This window comes from Lepidothrix coronata, unplaced genomic scaffold, assembly GCF_001604755.1.
Source record: "Lepidothrix coronata isolate B3197 unplaced genomic scaffold, Lepidothrix_coronata-1.0 Scaffold43, whole genome shotgun sequence".
Classification (NCBI taxonomy): Eukaryota; Metazoa; Chordata; class Aves; order Passeriformes; family Pipridae; genus Lepidothrix; species Lepidothrix coronata.
Genome location: NW_016690223.1, coordinates 1,391,598 through 1,412,401, shown reverse-complemented (window position 1 = coordinate 1,412,401; position 20,804 = coordinate 1,391,598). Strand labels below are relative to the sequence as shown.

Here is a 20,804-nt window from a genome sequence, read left to right as displayed (position 1 = left end):
TACTGCTCTTGTGAGATAACAGGCAATTGATATATAAAATAGAATGTATGCCACACCATCAGGCAAATACTTATTTTTTCACTGTTGTATGAAATCCCTTTATGTTAATTCTTAGTCTTTAATAAATGACAGGGGCTAACAGTCATTGATTGGTGGAATCCGAAGTTTAATTACTAATTGCAAAAGATAAAAAGTCAGACTCAAAAAGAGGTCCTTTCCAAGCCCATTCATGTGAAACAGGAACCAGCATTGCCAGTGAAAGGGCAACAGAGTATCACTCAAATGGCAGTTTTAGAGGCTGAATAAACATACTCCTATCTTAATTCCTACATGTTCCACAACTGTACTTTTACAAAGGTGAGATGCCAGTAAATTTGCTATCCTATATTAACTGTAATGAATAGGAAGCAAAATGGGAAGAAAAATTATATACTTTTCTGTTTCTCACATTTACTGTGCCAGCATAAAACTTTTCAGTCTTGTTCAAAATCTAAGGATTTCTGATAAATGTTTTGGCTACTTTTAAGTTCGGGGAATTTAATTAGGCCTCTACTTCTCAACACAGAAAGTAAACCAGGTACCATTTTTAAATATTTCTTAAGGGTAAAAATAAGCTACCTATTACATGTTAGGAAATTAGAAAACCAGATCATAGTAAATATGTACCTTTGTAAATCTGAATAGTCTCTTTATCTAGCAAAGCAATTGTGGCAGCTCTACTCTCTGTAGAACAACTGTTTGATTTCATTACATTATTGGCTAAAATCATACTTAGAGCAGTTTCTGTCTACACAGAAATCACATAATTCTGTTTCAAACTACATTTCTGTGACCACTTAAAAGAAGATGAAGTGTTTCTCACATTGAATTTACTGAGAGCAGTTACATCTCTTCCTCAGTTCCGAAGTTCAACCCCTTTAAATAAATTCAATTGTTACATAGAATGAAAATTTTGAATTTTCACTTCTTCCCTCAATGTTCCTTGCTGCTCATTAGTAATAAAAATATTTGTATTTATTAATAAACACCAGTATTTTCCCCATTGCTATTTAAATGCATCTGGGACAAACAAATTAGTTAAATCCAAAGCATGTACAGTGTCATACTGCATTCAAACATGTTGCTTGTTGCTGTCAACGTGAGCAGTTAAACTACTCGCCAGCTCCACTGCCAGACCACCAGAGGGAGTCGAAAACTACACATAACTTCTGAAAGTTTCTAAAACTGTAGGTAGCTTAAAACATCAATAGAAAATACTGTATGTTGTGAGTACTATGGCAAATGGGTAAGAAAGTTGCTGAGGGTAATGAAAAAATTCCAGCAATATCATCAGTTCATTACTATCCAGAGGCAAGAAAAACGTTGGTGACAGAGACAAAGAAGCGTTCGGCAACTACTTTTGTTCTGCGTTTGAAAAGAATGAAAATCACACATTTAAAATAGATTTTTCGATGAAGTAATAACTGGAGAGAACTCTTTAAAAAAATCAACAGATCCAGAATTAGCACATAAAACGTCCTAAACAAAGGGTGGCCCCCTTCAGTCTCATCACATGCCTTGGAACAGGTCATGGAACACCAGGGCCTTCCTGAGGACACTGGCCTCGTGCCCGTGTGCCAAAGGAAGGTGGAGGAGGACAGTGGTAAAATACAGTGTGCCCAGCCTGATGTGACCCTAATAGAAAAACCAGGAAATTTGCATGCAAAGCTACATTATGATGTTCCAAAAGCAAGGTCCATAGCAGAGAGGGCAGAAGGAGACTTCCTAGGATCAGCTGAGGAAAATTACAAGACCCCTGTACTCCCTCAGTCAGAAACACTAAGAAGTGGACCCAGTAAGAGGAGTGCAAGCTGCTATTTCTGCACAGCAAATATGAGTTCAGAGACCTGCCCAGTCACCAGTCTCTCTCTACCATAATAATTGGCAGAATGAACAAAATATTTGCCTTATGTTTTGGAAATTAAACATCATGAAAAGAAAACACCATTTACAAATATAGTAACAGAGAAAATTAGAAAAAAAAAACCCAAAGTTGAGACCTGTGCCAGATAAATTTATATAAAAAATCAGACTTTTTAACAGCTACCACAATAATTAAGTATTTGGTTAAATACCAAAGAGGCAGTGCATTCTTCAAGTCTTGATGTATATAAAACGAGACTGGATGTCTTTCAGAATCACAGAATGTTAAGGGTTGGAAGGGACCTTAATGATCATCTAGTCCCAACCTGCCTTGCCATGGGCTGGGACACCTCTCACTAGACCATGTTGCTCAAGGCCTTATCCAACCTGGCCTTGAACACTGCCAGGCTTGGGGCATCCATAACCTCCCTGGGCAACCCGTTTCAGTGCCTCACCACCTTCAGAGTAAAGAATTTCTTCCTAATATCTAACTTAAATTTCATCTCTTTCAGTTTGAACCCCTTACTCCCTGTCCTATCAATACAGTTCCTGAAAAAATCTCTCTCTGGCTTCCCGTAGGCACCCTTCAGATACTGGAAGGTTGCTATGTGTATCCACATAACCTTTTCTTTTCCATGCTGAACAGCCCCAACTGTCTCAGCCTGTCTTCATAGGGGAGGTGCTCCAGGGCTCTTATCAACTTCACAGCTCTCCTCTAGACTTGCTCCAAAAGAACCCTGTCCTCATTCATTTTCTGAACAAAATAAAGCATTGCAATTACTTCTCTTGGTTTTTGGTAAACTTCTGCCACAAGGTTTTGCACTGTGTTGATGTGACAAAGAATTTCAGAGATGTGCGTATTTGTCAGAAACCAAATTTCACCGTGATTTGTTGATAACTGGAATACATTGAGTTAAGGAAATCAATGTCCATGTTGCCACCTTCACATGTAAAAATGACATAGTTTCCAAGAAAAAAAGTTGTCAGGGTAATCTCTAGGGTTTTTATTCTAAAAGACTTTAAATGTGGAGGCCATTGCTTCTTTAAAAGCAATGGTGTGCAACCAGAATGTCCTGTAAATTACAGCGAGGCAAAGCACTCAGCATTCCCTTCTTTGCATTTCTTTCTCTCTCTTCACTCCCTGCCCACACTGACACAAGTAATAGCACACCCTGTTCCACTTACTGCAAATTAACACAGCCTGCTCCTTTATAACCAGCTGTCATAATCTGTCACCAATTCATTTTTGCCTTCACAACTGCAAAGGTAAAGGTAGAAATTAGAGATGATCTATACTACTGGGACTTTAGCAAAAGTTTTTATCTGACAAGAAATAATTTTGCAGGTTTCTTCCTCTGTTGTGAAAGAGGTCAGTAAAGATATCTGTAAGCATCAAAATTTGCTGCAGGAGCATCTTAATAAGACTGTCAAGGTTGAAAGCCAATGCCAAGTTTTTACTAATTTCTGCCATCCAGATGTAGATTAAAATTAAAGGCCTGTTCTCACTTTGGTATTGAAGTAGATCTCAAGTTTTCCTTTTAATCTGACAGCTTTAACACTGAACTAAGTGACCTGCCATGGCTGCACACGAATGGAACTGGCACAGCAATACATATTAAGTAGAATAGTATTAACACCTGAACTTAGAAGCAGCAGGGATATAGCACCTTGAGCTCTAATTTCTACAATTCCTCTGCAATAAACACATCACCAGATACAGTGGGATCCTGTTCCCTCAAGCAGGCATAGCTTCCACAGAGTAACTATTATGTTACTCTGAGTTATTTATTTAAAAGATGAAAACTCATTAAGGAGACACCTGAGAAAAGCTTTGAGGTATTTGCTGCTTTTGTAAAATAATTTAGTTTCTCGTCTCTACTGTATATTGATTTTAAAGGAAAAAAAGCAAGTGTACTGTTACTAACGAGTCAGCTACTACAGACAACGACACTATTACCAAGTCACCTCTGGCAGCATGAGTTAGAGACAAATCTTGGGTGTGTTCCTTCTTTGCACCATTGTCTTTAAATACAACTTCCCTCCTCTCTTCTCACTTTCATAAACTCCAAAGACTCTATACTGGAAACTTTTTCAGCATAGCTGAATGTATCACACAAAATCATACCCATAATTTACGTGAAATGTACTTGATTAGATGTAGATGTAACACCAAATACCAGTAATATGTATTTATATTTTGAACTGGTTACCTTTCCAAGTAGACTTCTTTTGGTTATTCACAAGGCCCAATCCTAAATCCTTAGATTTTCTCCTACTTATGAAAATAAACCTTTGGTCACATTCATTCTAAGGCAACAAGATATTTCCAAAAAAAGCCCCAAGGAAAGTCAGATGAACATAAATGAGATCCCAATTTTAAGACTTGATGCTGGATTTGTCAACAAATATCTTTGTATTATTAAGAAAATGGCAACAAATTTGCTATCGGTTTGCAGTTTCATCTGGTTGGGGTTTTTAGCAGTTCCTGAGCAATTAAAGAATAGTTCTGTTTTTTCTTTCCAGACTTCTGCATACATTTTTTGAATACAAGGAGATTGGTTGCCAATATTTAAAAGCAATTTTATGTGTGCATATTATGAATTGCTTTCTACTACTGAATAAAGTATTAGTCAGACCAGCCCATAACATCTCCTCTACCTAAATATTTATAATTGTTTCCCAGGCAGTTGCAGATTCCATTTCTATGACAGAGAACCTGAAGGCTGTCAAAATATATGGGTTTTCTTCAAATTTACATTATTGCAGGTCTCCTGCATTTCCCCATTTTGCAGCTTCTGGGCACCACAAACAAGACTGCTCCAGCTGGCCCATGGAACTGAAAGCATTGCTTCATTTACTAGTGCAGACCACAGGAATCAGTCTAAGTTTTCTTTTCTACATAGGTGTTCTGAACATTCAGAATCTATTGAATGAGTGATATATAAAAATGCAGGATGGCAGGCGAGAGCTAGTCAACAGCTCTGCATTTCTTATATTTTTATAGAATCCAGTGCCCTGTGGGTCAAAGAGCAAACTGAGAAGTGCAGACAAAGACCAAAGCAGAATCTCTTTACAGCAGAAATAGACATTATTTTTTGTTCTTTTAATCCAGAATATTCAATCAACTATCTCAACTGAAGGAAGGCAATGTCATGTTTTGCAATGTAAAAAACTGGATGCTCAGAAAGACTGTCATTTATGGGGGAAAGAATGAAGACCACCAACTTAGTAAAAATACCTGGACTGATACTTGAGAAATAACAAAAGAATTCAGTATGATGACCTAATGTTATAAAGATATACACATGTGTGGACACACACACATACTCAGTGACTGCAGAGTTAGAGAATGTGTTTATGCTGGACAACTGGCAATAAAGCTTGCAATTCAGTGTCAGTGATTATTACGTGCACATGGAGATAGCCAGGGGAGAAATTTACCCCTGAAAAATCTTTCCAGAAGCCTCTCACCTCTGATTTCCCATAACATTCTTCCTCTTCTGTGGTAGCCCCACTGTCTGGGGCTCACACTGTGAGTCCAGAACTCATTTTTAAATACAAGTTCTCTCAAACAAAGCATATTACTTTAAATTGAGACTTAGACATGCAATACAGCATGTGTGTACATGCATGCACATAATACATGCTTATATTAAAAATATAAGTAGCTTGTGCAACACTTCATTACAACCAATAAACATGTATCATCATTCTATGAATATTTTCTGCCAGGAATTATTCTGTTCTCAGATGACAGAGAATCACAGCTGTGCAGGGATCATTATCTTGTTCAGAAAAGTAGCCATGGAAAAGGGCTGAGCCAGTCTGAAGGCTCAGTGCATTCTGATGCAATACTGGACTTCTGTGTCACAATATTACAAATCCACCTGGTATCCAAAAGTTTCTTATATTTAAATGAAATAAAACCAAGATAGCTTTTTGTCGTCCTCACTCTGAAGAAAACAAATTCCAAGAACTCCTCCAAGTGCAAACTTCACAAGCAACTTGTTTGCCAATCTCTCGATTCACTCCTGCTGTTTGCATAACAAGCATTAATGGTGGGTTGTTCGTTGTATTTACAGCAAGTTTATTGGGGAGAGGGGAAGTATTCTTTTACAAATGAGCCATGTTCACTATTGAGATTATTTCCAAAGAGAGCATTCAGAAAGCAAACCTGAATATATTACATTGACAATTATTTTTCAATACTTTAACATCGGCCATTTAAAACTGGTTGTGTTATTAGCACATATACTGATCTTTAAATATACTACTTCTACATAAACAGTGCAAATCTCAATATTCACATCAACCTGAAATTAATGCTGCAATTACTGTTGACATTCACATCAAGAAAGTAGTAAACTATTTCACATGAGCAATTCCAAAACCTCAGAATGCCATTATTAATATTAAAGAAACACAGAACAAACATGTTGGGCTTCAAAGCCTTGTTTTGATACACACAATCCCTGTAAACATGGATGTATTGTATTTGTCAATACTGATATCTGATACAATTCTATAAATAAAACCACTGATATAAACAATTCCTATAACCTTATTTTTTTGCATAGGGTTTGGATTAAGGTTACTTTAAGATAGAGCCAGCTGTTAACAAAATCCTCTACTCAATTAGTCTTCCATCACAGAAATTTAGGCATATGACAAGGAGCCCCTCTGACTTCAGTGGAGACTTACACATGTAAGCATTTGCAAAACTGAAGTCATCTTTAGCACTTAAGTTACCTCTAGTCATTGAGAATACAAGCTATAAAAGAGCTCTCCATAAATTTATAAAATATACTGATTTAAAAGTTTATGCTGATGTTTCTGTAAGTCACATTTATGATTCCAAACAGTTATGTACATACTATACTATCACAGTAGGAAATACTTCACTGTAGTACACCACAGTGAACAAGTTGTGAAGCACAGTGTTCAATATAATTTCCCTTTAGTATTCCCAGTGCATAAGTTGTTAACATCTACACTACACAAGGTGCCCAGGTCTAGTATTTGTTATATACAATGTAAAAGCAAGATAGAAGTAGCTTTGCATTTTAAAGTAAGGAATGAAAACAGTAGGTAATATACAGGGATTCACTCCTGCAAAGTACAGAATTCTCCTTCACAACGACCATAACCACCAGGTATGGTGGATTTCAGGTCATTCAACCCAGTAAAACAGTGCTCAGCACCCTTGTAGGAAGAGAGATCTGAGTGCACTTTATTCTGAAACATCTCCTTTAGATGTTATAAAGTGCAAAAAATAAAACATATATTCTAATATTTTACAGTTACTATTAAACTGCCATATTTGCACAATGCAAAATTCAAATAACTTGGTATACATTTTGTATGGCCCCTATAATAACAGATGTTGAAACTGGTGCTTTTGCATCTTTAAAAAAATCTTAGTATTTTAAAGTTATTGTGTAAATATAAAAAGAAAATATAAATTATAATTAATTCTTGAAATAGGTATTTTAACATGTGACCATTTTCCAAAGCATTGAATATGAAATTTAATTTTCTTTTATAGCATTATGTTTTAGAATCTGTAAAATCTTTCAGAAGTTAATAACTTCAAAAAAAATTTGTATCACAGTACTAGACATCTCATATTAGACATCTCTTACCCTAGATTTATTTAAAAAATAAATTAATTTAAAAAAAACTAAGACTTGTATTCTCAGTTGTTTAGAATAAGATATGTGGAATTACTTTTTAAAACAAAATAAGAGTTCCAGAACGCTCCATTTTGATCTTAAAATTCAAAGAAATAGGACAGAATGTAACCACAAATTTAAAAGTACTATACTCCTTTGGTGCATTGTACCAATGATTCTTTACATGCACGAAGAATCAAATTCTATAACATTCTTCACAGAGCTGGGTAAAAGCAGAAGATCCAAAAGTTCTATATATGTTACAGAGCTTTCCTTTCTTTGAACAGTGGGGAAAAAACTGGGAGGAAGATTCTGACACTGAGAAACAGTCTTCTTCCAAGCTGTACCACAAGCAGCATAGCTCCTTACCTTGAGCTTGACTGCACACTAGTAATTTAGCCCTAAGAGAATAGAATGTTGTTTTTATAATAGTATTATATCATATCCAGTGATACCAAACTTAATGCTAAAAAGAAATGTATTGAAATACAAAGCTAAAAAGGTATGACTGAAATACATTTCTAAAGCAACAGACATTCCTGTAGCAGCCTGTAAGCCACAGGGAGGAAGTGTGGGAGAAGAAAACGTAGGTACTACCAAGTTTATAACCACTTTAATCTTCAAGAGAGAATATTCTCCACTTTTCAGTCAGAGAACTGGAAGATGGTTTCCGGGTTATTGCTGTCTGCAGGGTTTGTGGGCTGCAATGTCTTTGTAGGTGTAGTTTTACCATGAGAATGAGAGGAAGAAGAATGTGAACTTTCACTGGAGCTGCTACGTGTCTCTGTGCTTGTACTTGTTTTTTTCATTTTCCTTCTTTTTGCAAGAGGTGCCTTGTCAACATTCTGGAGACAAAATCCTTCCCTTTTGTACTTGTTAAAGGCCTGTTTAAAAATAAAAGGTAACTCTAAGCTTTTCAAGAGGTTTAAGACATTTTATGCCTTGTCACTTATTATGAATGTTCTATGGCAAGTCACAAGATAAACCACAGTTTCTTGACAGAGCGCTACTAGTTCCTATTGTAGCTGTATTAATAACTTTAGTAGCTTTTACGGGTATGAAAGAGCCAATACATCACATTATTAATTGGCATCTTCCCCTCCTTGTTCTTTTTAATTTAGAAGTATTTTTTATGAAGCCTTAACCTATTTAAGACTACATTTTCAGAAACAATACTGTTAAATCACAGTTTTTCTTTCAGCCCAAATTATGTTGCATTATCAGGACCTCTCCAAGTAACAATTATTTTCTTTTTGTCTCCTTCCTTCTAAGTGTCCGCAAGCATTTCTGCATAAATCTGCTCAATTTTGGCTTATTCTCTGTAGAAAGTATCATGAGAATCAAGAATATGTTTGTATAATACAGCTGCAGTTCAAATGGTTTTAGTAAACATAAAATAGTAGATAAGCAAGTCCATTAAAAAGCATCTATGATATAAAAAACATGAACTACACAGGTTCCAGAAATTTTACTTCAAATTTTTAACCTTAAGAACAAAAAGTCAAACAGTTTTTTAAGTTAAGTATAAAGTTTTTTCTCTTTTTTCATAAAAGTTTGAAGACCTTTTAATAGATTCCTCTAAGAAACAAAATATTTTTAATAGCTCTTTCATGAACAGCTGTCCCTCAGTCCTCAAGTGCTCATGAACATAAATATCTTTATGTTCATGAAATTTAATTTTGCTTCATCATTTATATTTTCATATACTCCAGAGATGTTACATATCAAGGAAAAAAAATCCAGGTATAAGCAAACACTGAATTTTAAGGACAGATATGTCTTGTTATTAAGAGAAAACAAACATGAATCCAGATTACACATTACAAAATATAGCATATGACATAAAATTTCTTAGAACTTACATGAAAAGTGGCTTTGACATATGTGTGCACTGCAGCTCCTGAAGAGCCCAAGTTATCAGGCGTCATCAGAGGGTTGGATGACAGCTGGCTGCCGTCCTGAAGCCATTCATTGTATCTCAGGCTGGACATTTTAATTCTTTTGTTTGGATCCACTGTTAGAAGTCCTAATAGAAACATATTATACTCTTTTGAACTGTGATCTATTTATCTTCATTTAATAGAAAAAGCAAATATTTATTACGAAAATCTCATACATTGCGTTGATAAGTAACCAATGTCAATATTTGTCCTAGGTATGCCAATATTTATCCTAGATAAGGCTCACACAATGTTAGACTATCATCCGCTCCAGAAGAATCATTAAACACAAGAAATTGATATTTAACTGTTTGATAAGTCGCATCTCTTTTCACATCAACTCAGAACTACCAAATGATTTCTTCACTTAAAACTCGTCTGGGATGAAATTCAAGGGAGTAAGCCTCAGATTCCCTGAACACTCCACTTAAGTCTGAATCTGGAAATCCCTACATTTTTGGCAGAAAAATTCCTTACAAGCCTACTTCTACAGAAATTCAGAACTCCATCTAAGTAGAATTAAGATTGGTGTCTAGCTCATGCTGAAAACATAATTAGATGCTCAAAAGCTTAAGGGAAACCAAAAGCATGGCAAATGTGAATGAAGCAGCTCAGAAATACAGTAAGTACTCTTGGCACATAGATTAAAAAATAGGCAAAGGGAAAAATATAGTAATAAATTAATTTTCTGCAAAAGCTTAGCTTTTAAGACAATTATCTCATAAGCTGTTTTGGTTTTTCAGAAAAGCAAAAATAACATAAAAGAAAAACTGTGCTTTTGTTTTTAAATGTTTTAAAACAGTGAGTTCACTTTTTCTGATGCTCTTCAGTTCCTTCTAACCCCACCAACCTTCCTATCAGCATCTCGCCACATTAGAAAGCTCTGCTGTGTGTACAAGCAATTTGTAACACAGTCTGATGTGTCCACCTCAACCCATAGTTTGTATTAGGGGTCAGTACACAGCTCAAGCTGTGGATACTGCTCTGACAGGTTGACAGTCTGCTGCTGATTCCAGCATCCAAATATTGTATGGTTCTCTAATTTTACATTTTGAGACAGAAATATAAGGTTCATGAAATACTTGTGAATACGTACCTCGAATTAGCTCTTTAGCCTCTTCAGAAACATTTTTCCAAGCTTCTCCTTCAAAGGAAAATTCTCCCTTTTTAATTTTCTTCATAATTTCCAATGCACTGGTACATGTTAAACTTCTGTCTTGAGACTGAAATGGTACCTGTCCTGATAGCATTGTGTACTGTCATGACAACAAAAGCAGCATTAACAAACACAGTATATTTATGGCCAACTCTATTACGAAATATGGAGGGCTGTTGTTTGCATCATCAGAGCTATGCAATAAAATCTGGACTGGCATAACTTCGAGGCTATAGAAAACTTTAAGTTTGCAAGACTTTCTCTGGAGTCGTTGTTAGAAAAAACACTTGTATCTTTCAAGAAGCTATGAACAACACATATTTCCACCTCACTTATATCTACTGTAATTAATTTTCTGTAAATCAGGATGCAGGTTGATTCCTTCCCTGAACTGAAACTGTAAAAAGATTATATGGATGCCTGTAAAATCTCCTAACAAGAATACCTCTTTTTAAGAACCTGACTGCATCAAGTAACTTTTCCATTCCCAGAAGTGTTAAATTTAATTTGCTACTTAGGAAAAAAAATCTCCACCCCTGGAAAAGATCTGTCTTTGGAACCTATTATTTTTGCAGTAATATTTTCACCAGACTTGAATTCAGCATGTACCCAGTTTATGTCTGAAATCATGTCAAATCCTTTGCATTTTAATAAAAAGTAGATACAAGCAATAAAGTTATAGTTAAAAACCTCAATCACTTACCAAAATGACTCCCAAACTCCACAGATCACAAGACTCATCATAACCATTGTGATTCAAGAGCTCTGGGGCAGCATAATGAAGAGTAAAACATGGAGTCTTCAGAGGCTGATTATCAGGTGGTTTCAAACGAGCAAAGCCAAAATCAATTATTTTTATTTCTGAATTATCAGTTTCATCTGTAAATAGTAAATTCTGAAAAGCAAAGACAAAATCAATGCCAGCACCGGGTAGAAAATTGATTATAATTATTTTCCTACATTTATTACTACAGAAAACTTGACATTATCTACAGGAAAGGGGAACTGGGAGACACTGGGGGAAAAAAACAGAAAAGTAGAAATAATGGTACTCTGGGTTGTAAGAAAATGTGATGTGTTTATCTGCATCCTGCATACCTGCAAGTCAGGGCAGTTCTGTCAGAGATTATTAATGAAAATCAATATGTAGCAGAGAACAGTGGGGAAAAGAATTCAGGGAACACTGACAAGAAAAAAAAGCGAAGACATCAAAATGTCTGGAGATGGAGAATTGCCTTCTTCCTCAAACAAAAGCAAATTTTCTTAAGCTTCCCCATTATTCTGGCATGTTGTGAATGATAGCTTTCTTGTGTGGGGGACTCCTGTTGCATGTCTTGTTTTGTGACTGAATAGTCTTTGGTCCTCAAGTGGTAACACACTGAAGCCACATTGCCATGAGCACAATAATGCAAAAGAGCAAACTGAAAGTGAAGGATGGTGGTAACAAGGTGCCCCTTGGCATAAAGTGGTGGTATAAAGGGCCCCAACAGCTCAGCAATTGTACCGAGAGGAGCCTTTGGCACGGATGGCAAAGTCAACATGTGTAGTGGAAGTGACGTGGGACCAACGGCATTCGAGCACTGAAAGTCACACAACAGTCCAACCTCAAACCTCCTCCCTACACCAAGGTAAAGAGACACTGGTATAGCAGTCCCTCAGAATTCCAGCTTTACTGACTGCAATGTGGCACCTTGGACTTGAAGACAGACAGGTTGTTATCCGTTCGGAAGATTTAAGACAATCTGCTTCTTTTTTTCCCCCTGAGTATTTATATTTGTCAAGAAAGATACGAGAAAGAAGCTAAGTCTTAGAAGAGGCCAAGACAAATTAAAAACTAATTCTACTGCTCCCATCAACTTCTTGAGAGAAGAGCATAATTTTGCTATTGCCTTTACTGTTTAATCTATGAATGCTAGAAAAAGTCTTAGTATTATAAATCCTATAGCGCTATCTAATTTTGTAATACAAGAGGTGAATGACTTACACAAAGTAATTTAATTTCAAACTCATTAACAAGGGTTAAAAAATGATTGCTAGACTGCCAGCAGATCAATAAAGAGAACCAGAGAGCATTCATTATGGATAAAAGAAAATAGCTTCTACAGAACATTTTAGTATTTTTCCATTCTGTACTGCTGTCATAGTACATTCAGAAAAGTCAGTTTTTAATTTTAAAATGTGCAGAATGGATCTGAAGGAAGCCTAGTTTCAGCAAAAATATTAATACAACAAGGATGAGTGATTAATATAATTGTCTTTTTTCTATGGTGCTGTTATATAGTCAACACGTAAATGAAGAATGAGTAAATTGGGTTAAAAAGACCTTCTTAAGATAAAAATTAAATTGGCTATGCACAGAGAGAAAGGTACAGTCCAAGTGTCTTAAGTTGGGTTCAGATTTTGCTGTTGATTGGGTAAATAAAGTATGTTTCACAACCTCCCTGCTTCTGTATTTACAGCCATATTCCACATATAGTTTAAGGATATATAAACAACACTGTCTCTGTCTTGTTAGGTTTTGTTCTAATACCTCTAGAACTCACTTTACATATTAATGGTCACTTCACAAAAACAGTTCTCTAATCCTCTACTGAGAGGCTTAAAATGGTCATATGTGCTACACAAATTCTTTATTCCTACTTTCTATCCAGTACTTTTCCTCTGTTTTGCAGAACCATATATATAATCAAATTACTACTGCTAAACAGAAGACTTTCCCAGTTCATGCAATTAAAAAAGTCTCATCCTTAGACATTTAACCAGTCATATTTTTAAAAACAGATTTATCAGTAGCACATTAGATGTCAAAGTTGAACATCAGACAAAACTGACTGGAATTCTTAGAAAAGCAGCAGAAATTCCTGTATAGCTTTTTACAGAAAGGAGCACTAACTACATCTATATTGGGAAGCCTGCCTATCTCCTACTAAGTTCATGTTGGAAACTAAAATAGTAACTTTCAAAACAACAAGCAGGAAGGAGGCAGCAGGTTAAGTCCAATTTTGTGGAGGCCATGGATTCTGCAAGTTGTTTGCTAACCCTTCATTACTTGGACTTCCTGGACTTCTGTTCTTGAACGTAATGTAGAACTGAAGACTGCCTAATTTACCATGCAACTGAAGCTCTGCTTTATTCTGTCTTTATATTCAAGATGGTAGTAAGACTAAAATGATGAGAATAGAAGAGAGAAAGGGTTTTTGGGTTTTGACTTTTTAATAATTACTCGTTTCAAAAGCTAGTTTCTTTCCCTGATGATGTGGCTCTCGAAAAAAGATTCTCTGATGACTTTTTCAACTCACATATTAGAATTTCACAATAGCTCCTCTTTGTTTAACTGTTTACTTAAAACAGGAGCTTCTTTCAAACTCATATATTTTGGATTGATTTTCAAAAATAGTTTAAATATCAACACCTAGCAGACTTCTTTATCTGTTGAATTAGAATTACTACAAAATACTAAGTCATACAGCAGAAGGTACATTACAAAATGATAACATCAGTAGGTATGGTGGATTATTTTTTAACTTCAGCTACAAAAGGAGTAGCTATTTCCTATACAATATAACATCCTTACTGGATGAACTAACATCAATTTACACTATTCTCAGGCTTGAGAAAACTAACACATATCCAAGGCCATTGCTGGCAAAAAAACCCAAGAAAAAATTGGGTCCAGGAAGCAGAACAAAGGCAGTGGTCAACATCACCATAGTAAACAGAATTGTCTGGAAGGCAAGATGTTGCTGCACAATAAAAATATCAGAACAAGTAATTATTGAAAAACAGATATTAAAAAGTGTTTCTTTTGGGGAACTACTGAACTCACTGAACTCAAATCACACATCTTTATTAGCTGACTGCATAAGTTTGTGGTTCATTTTGTGCTTAACTGGAACAGAAGACAGTACAAGGGTGTCACAGTTACATCCAAAAGAAGCCCTGCTGAGGGAATTAAGGTCAAACCAAGGGTGAAAATGTACAAGGAAAGTATCCAAGCAACGTAGCTCTCTGCTTATAAACTGTTTCATACAATAAATACACACTAGTAAAAATTGTCCCCAAATAGGTAAAGAATGTTTTTGAACAAGTTAAGAGTACAGATTGCTTACAGAACTAAACATGTTTTCTAACAGTTACTTTTACCTATGAACAGAAAAATATCTACAGAATTTACCAAGAAAAAGCGGTAACATTTTATTAAAAATACAGAAGTAGAAAACTCTGTAATAAAAGCTGGAGAAACAGAGACACATCACATTCCAGATATTTAATAATTTATTGTCTTAACATATATATGCAAGTCACTATACCTCAGGTTTCAGATCTCTGTGGACTACTCCTACATCGTGCATGTGGCTCACTGCTGAAACAAGTCTGCGCATAATGTGACTGGCTTCAGTCTCACTGAAATGTTTCTTTTTCTGAATACGCTCAAGCAATTCTCCTCCCTTCAGCAATTCCATTACTAGAAATGTGTGAAGCTGAAACAATAAAGAAAAACACAGCATGTTAGAAATTTAACATTACAAACCAACGTTCATTCAAGATGTAGGTGCTAATCTGACAGGTTCTCCACGTTTGAAGAAATAACACTACTGCTTGTAGCAATTTGGAAGGCCAAAAACAAGAACCAACTTGCATCTCAGATGCACTTTCCCCATCAATCTCATTTAGATTGAAGAATGATAATGTCTTCGCCATGTCCACCCATTTATTTAAAAAAACACAATACCATTAGCTACATTTGTAGAGAGACGAAATGTCTTTACTTAGGCTAACAAATAAAGCTGGAGAAAGCTAGACTTTTGCCCTTCAGACTGTTCTGATGCAGGGATACATATCTATTAATATGCATAAGGAGCTAACCACTTAATTAAATCCTTTAAAAGCACCCTGAAACTTCACTAGGAAATCCTCTCAGCTCATTTTAGAAGTGCTCCACATGACCTCTCTGCTGGTCCTTGTATAAACTGCATGAGGAGGACAGACTGGGATAGGTGGAGAGGCAAGAGACCTCACGTTCCATTACAGAATCATAGACTAGAATCACAAAGTAGTTTATGTTAGAAGAGAGCTCTACAGGACATCTGGTCCAAAACCCCAGCTCAGACCAGGGCCAACTTCCAAGTCAGATCAAATTATGGTTTATTACATGCTGTGGAGTCTGCATCACATAAAGGAAAAAGACAATTATGGTATGTAAATAAACTGATCTTAATATATTTTCAAATAGAGGTTCTACTTTCACATTTGGTAATTTGGCAAGCTATTTAGTTATCTCCATTGAGTTACTAATATGTAAAAAAAAAAATGCTAGCTGTATAATCTTCCTATGCATGATTTCCAAACCAATTCACCAATACTGTTTTAAAATTTATGACAACCCTAGGGGAAAAGTGATTAGACACCTCAGTATCATAGATGTGAAACTGTGCAATGAATATACTGCATGATGATTCACAAAGACAGCCAAGGCCAGAACCACAAACACAATCCAAGACTAATTTTTACACATACTTTTGATTTGCTAGAGTAACTGCAAGTTTGCTTGAATGTAGAACTTCTGCTTCATCTTCTATACTGACTAGACAAAAGCCCTACGAAAAATGTTGCCTTCACAGTTACAGTTATGCTTAACTCCTAAAAGTTCTTGGGAAAACACATGGCAATGTGTTTGGTAGGTGCTGATTACAGTTTCTTCAAAATACCTGGTCATGAAAAACTTCATGTAACTTCACTACATTCGGATGTCCTTCGCAGAGTTTCAGGGCTGTTATTTCTCTCTGGGTGTTGGCTTCCATTCTAGAAAAATTGAGCAGTCATTTTGTACCCATTTTATTAAGCAAATTGCATGTTCAAAGCGTTAGACCTATTTTTTAATTGCTTTAGTACAATTAAAGGTATATTCAAAGTAAGCTGAGAAAACTTGCCACATAACTCTGCAATTTAGATTATTAAAAAACCACAGCGAAATCAAACAATGTTTTTAATGCAATTGGAACTTGCTACAGCAAAAGCTGATGTGATGTTATAGAATATTTTCTACCTAAAACTAACCTTTCCCTTAGTCCAGGGAAATCTGACTTCACTTATGTTGCTACAAAGTTAGTTAGTTCACCTTTATCTTGGCCAAATCATTTTCCATTCTTAAAGGAGACAAGTATTTCCAAAGTGGTATGGAAACTATGAGCTCTACTAGGAAAAAAGAGTAACATCATCTATATATGAATTGTGTTACACAAATGAACCCCTAAACAGGCCATTGCAAAAATCTGAAATGGAAGAGATAAGAAGAGACTATCTCCAGAGCAAAACTCATGGCATAAATTCTCTTTCAAGTACTGAAATCTATAGCCAAAAAAAATGAACATGGTGATCATTATAAAAACTATGTGAATGGTGACAGATCAGAACACTTTTTCCCACTAGTCAAATATGTTGATTTATTTTTGGTAAATAATATCTGAAAATTTTTGCCAAAACTCTCTCCAAGGAAGTCTAACCCTGTGCTGACTTAAGAGAATGGCCTTATGGATAACACAGAATCTCTCTCACTACATGTTCTTAGCTTTTGGTTGCCTTTTTTCCCCCCTAATTAGGATGAGAACTACAATGAGAATTCTGTGCAAGAGAATTCCGTTTTTCTGCAGGTTTCATATAATCAACGAATAAACTAAGCTGTTTCACCTGCTGCTGAAGTTGTTTAAATTGAAAGTGGCTTCAGGTCCTTAAGAAATTAAAAAACCTGACTCATACAGTCTTTCCCCCTAAACTATCAGAAGGAAGTGAACCTTGAAAACAGATGAAAAAGGTTCAGTATCATGAACATAAACCTTCAAAATTTGTACATGGACTTTTCTGAGTATTTCCCCTCCATAAATAGTTACCATCTCATGAAAAACAAATGGGAAGTTCTAAAACAATAACTCAAGCAAGTTTACAGGAGCCCACTGTTTGAGTGGTCTTCAGACACACAGATAAATCTCAAATTGCTGGCTGGAAGCAGGTCCAGCACTACTAACAAAACAAAGCAACACCACAGAGGAACTCTTCTTCTGAGCTTTCACCTCAAGTATCATGAAAGGGTTTCCCTAGGTGTAAGATTCCCTTTTTGGGCACATTTGGTTGGTAGGAGTGAAAGATTGACTTTGAGGCAAAGAAAATGCTAGAAACTCATTACACTTTTCCTTTTAGCAAGATTTACCGGTGTGATCCTCAGAGCAATATTCTTTACAGTTTCTTATTCAAGCTGTTTTTTGTCCAACTATTGAAAGTGTGAGTTTACTGCTACCCCTAAATACTGCACAAACATGCTCTGACTCTGCTCACAGCCTACATTCCTAAAAAAAAAAAAAATACCTCTGTGTACAGACCACTTCTTACCTTCATTTAGCCTGATGTACCAAGATGAAGGAGAAAGAGCAAAAGAACCCATAAGTAATATCATCTAGGGACATAATTCCTCAAAGTTTACTTCTAGGGGAAAAGTCAATACCACTGTGCCCACTGTTATCCCAAGACAAAATATCCATCACATTAAGAGATGCGAGTTACTAACCTACAGCTCCGCAGGTACCGCAGAACAAAAATTTTGAGTGTAGACACAAGGCAGAGATTTTCACATTAAAATGTCCAATGTAGGTGTCTACTGCATACTACTGTTCAAGGTCTCATTATAATGACTGAAATTCTAGTTAACCAATCTTACAGGGTGAACTAAATCACCATAACATACATACCTAGAGTAGGATTCAGTGGCCTAAGCATAGGAGAGCCTGGGAGATGACATCAGCCATGAAGACATCTACAAAAAGGTAGTAGTCACAAGACTGATGGAAACTGGAGAACAGAGAAGACACCAACAGATGCTAAAATGGCACTACGTAGATGTCTATGTTTAAGTTACTGAATCCCACTTCTAGTGCCAGGTCATTCAAGTCTCTCTGTAGACTCCACTAACAGTTTTAGGCGGGCCTCTATTAAATTAGCAGACTTCAGAAAAGTGACTCAGACACCTACACTTAGGTTTCTTATTCTTGAACTTATCCTATTCAAACAGCATGTGATGAAACACTTAAATCTGGTGGACAGCTTCTTCTAGGGTCTGGAAAAACAGAGGTACAACCAAATGCTTTGGAGAAGAGATCACTGTGAACTATCATTCCGATAGCAGAACATTTATACTTTCCCCTTCCTGCCAGCATTCTACAACACACTAGGGACATATTTACTAATGAACGCTGCAAAATGAAGGCAAAATTCCATCTGCTTCTCAAAGAATCCTTCATCTTTATTTTTCTCTAGGCAGAAACTGAGGTATCCGTTCTGGAAGAAGACCAGTTGATACCCGTGTACAAAGCAAGTCAGCTGCCTTCATTTGGATGTTCTCTTCAGAACACCCAGGAAACAAAATGCAACTTACAACTCCAAAGTCTAGTTCCATTGTATATACACACACACACAATTAGATAGATCTGAGGCAACCCACACTACAGATCCCTCTTAAAAGCAGAATCCTAGGCAATCAAATGGGCTGCTTAGGAGAGGGAGCTAGCGTAAGCCTACGTTCAGTTCACTTAAGTCTAAAGATAGAAAAACCTTATACCTTACTTTGTTAGGAGTACAATTAGGGGAAGGGTAGAATACAACTAGGAACCAGAAAGGTACTTTTTAGGTTTCTTCCTGTGTCCTCCCCAACAAGAATAACATTTTGTTTCAAAAGACTCTCAGAATTTTTTTAAAGGTCATAAGGATACAGTAAGTTTCTGTAGATTCATAGAACAGAAAATAATTTTCAAGTTATTTTTCTACTTCCAAAAATGTAGTGAACATTATTCTAATCCATGGGTGACAGTAAGCAAAGAAAATATTTTTATTGTCTTATAGAATATTTATACCTTTTGCTAATTATTTTTACTGCATACTCTTGGCTAGTTTTCTTGTGTAAGCACTTTCGACAAATGGAAAAACTTCCTTCTCCCAATGGTTTCTCTTTCAGATCCAGTTCATAATGATGATAAAATGGAGAGTCCTGTTAGGAAACTGTCTGTATTTAGTTTTGCAGAATACTTGTAGTATACACAGTCAAAGACAAAGAGTAAAATTTCGTGAGAATTTTTCATCTGTATTTAAAATTGTAAAAGAGCTCTCTTTTTAATAAAATATATAATCTTAACTTCTATTTAATAAAATGCATAAACATTATTCTAACAATCAAAGGCTCATGTTACATTAAACAAACATAATCACTAAATAAATCATTACTACTACAATAGCTGAAGATACAAAATATTCAGACAAACAGGATCAAAGATGGCCATACATACATTTATCCACAAAACTATGCACTCGTTTGAAGACATCACGATAGCATGTGTTCTTAAAAGGCTTCACACAACTATACACTATTTTGGGTAAACATATCAAAGAAGGAATTCTGATATAATTAACAGTTTCAAAAATATCTACAATGGTTGGCTGAATAACAGCTATCAGGAATCATACTAATATTAATTCTATACTTCATTCTTCTGGGAAACTAGACAATCATCTCATTTTTCAGATTAAATGTCAACCACTTAATAGTATCACATGCAAGTTAGATGCTTGGATCATTGGAGGAGCCATTACAGAGAACTGATAAACGAACGATGACTGTTTTGTAACCTTTTGTAGCCTAGATTGTGATTGCTGCTTGGGAAGTTATACATAGTTCCAAGGTACACCTAATTAATTTAGTTCTTGATATTATTATTACCTTCATCATAGCACTTCTGGCAATAGTTGTAGTTCCAGGTCGTTCATCCCCCATATAAAACTGGAGAGGATCTACTGTAGCTGCATTGCGTTTAAACAAAATAGAAGGTGCAACGAAAGAATATCCCTATGAAATTAAAACATCAGAAAAGGGCATGGCTTGATATTGCTGCACATTAACTATCATAATACATATGAAACATCAGAAGTTTCAGAAGAATTTTTCAAAGAAATCAGAATTTTCATACCATAGTACAGAAACTATAACTGGCTCATTGATGGTTAGATATTACTTGTTCAACATGAACAGGTATGTTCCTGGAATCAGTTATATGCTTCTCCATAGTTAAAGATAAAACAATAATACTACAAGAACTC

At 35.7% G+C, this 20,804-nt stretch overlaps 1 protein-coding gene across 6 annotated transcripts in view; it reads right to left on the bottom strand.

Annotated features, from left to right (window-relative positions):
• Positions 1 to 4,971: 4,971 nt before the first annotated feature.
• Positions 4,972 to 20,804, bottom strand: part of RPS6KA5 (ribosomal protein S6 kinase A5) — an 88,869-nt gene continuing 73,036 nt past the window's right edge. For all 6 annotated transcript variants that reach the window (XM_017813835.1, XM_017813837.1, XM_017813840.1 and 3 more), the window contains 8 exons: positions 20,428 to 20,553; positions 19,568 to 19,701; positions 16,379 to 16,472; positions 14,981 to 15,151; positions 11,374 to 11,565; positions 10,611 to 10,770; positions 9,437 to 9,600; positions 4,972 to 8,458 (listed from right to left, as the gene is read on the bottom strand). In XM_017813835.1, coding sequence (XP_017669324.1) covers positions 8,219 to 8,458; positions 9,437 to 9,600; positions 10,611 to 10,770; positions 11,374 to 11,565; positions 14,981 to 15,151; positions 16,379 to 16,472; positions 19,568 to 19,701; positions 20,428 to 20,553 — 1,281 coding nt within the window. In that variant the 3' untranslated portion in view covers positions 4,972 to 8,218. The remainder of the gene's footprint in view (positions 8,459 to 9,436; positions 9,601 to 10,610; positions 10,771 to 11,373; positions 11,566 to 14,980; positions 15,152 to 16,378; positions 16,473 to 19,567; positions 19,702 to 20,427; positions 20,554 to 20,804) is intronic.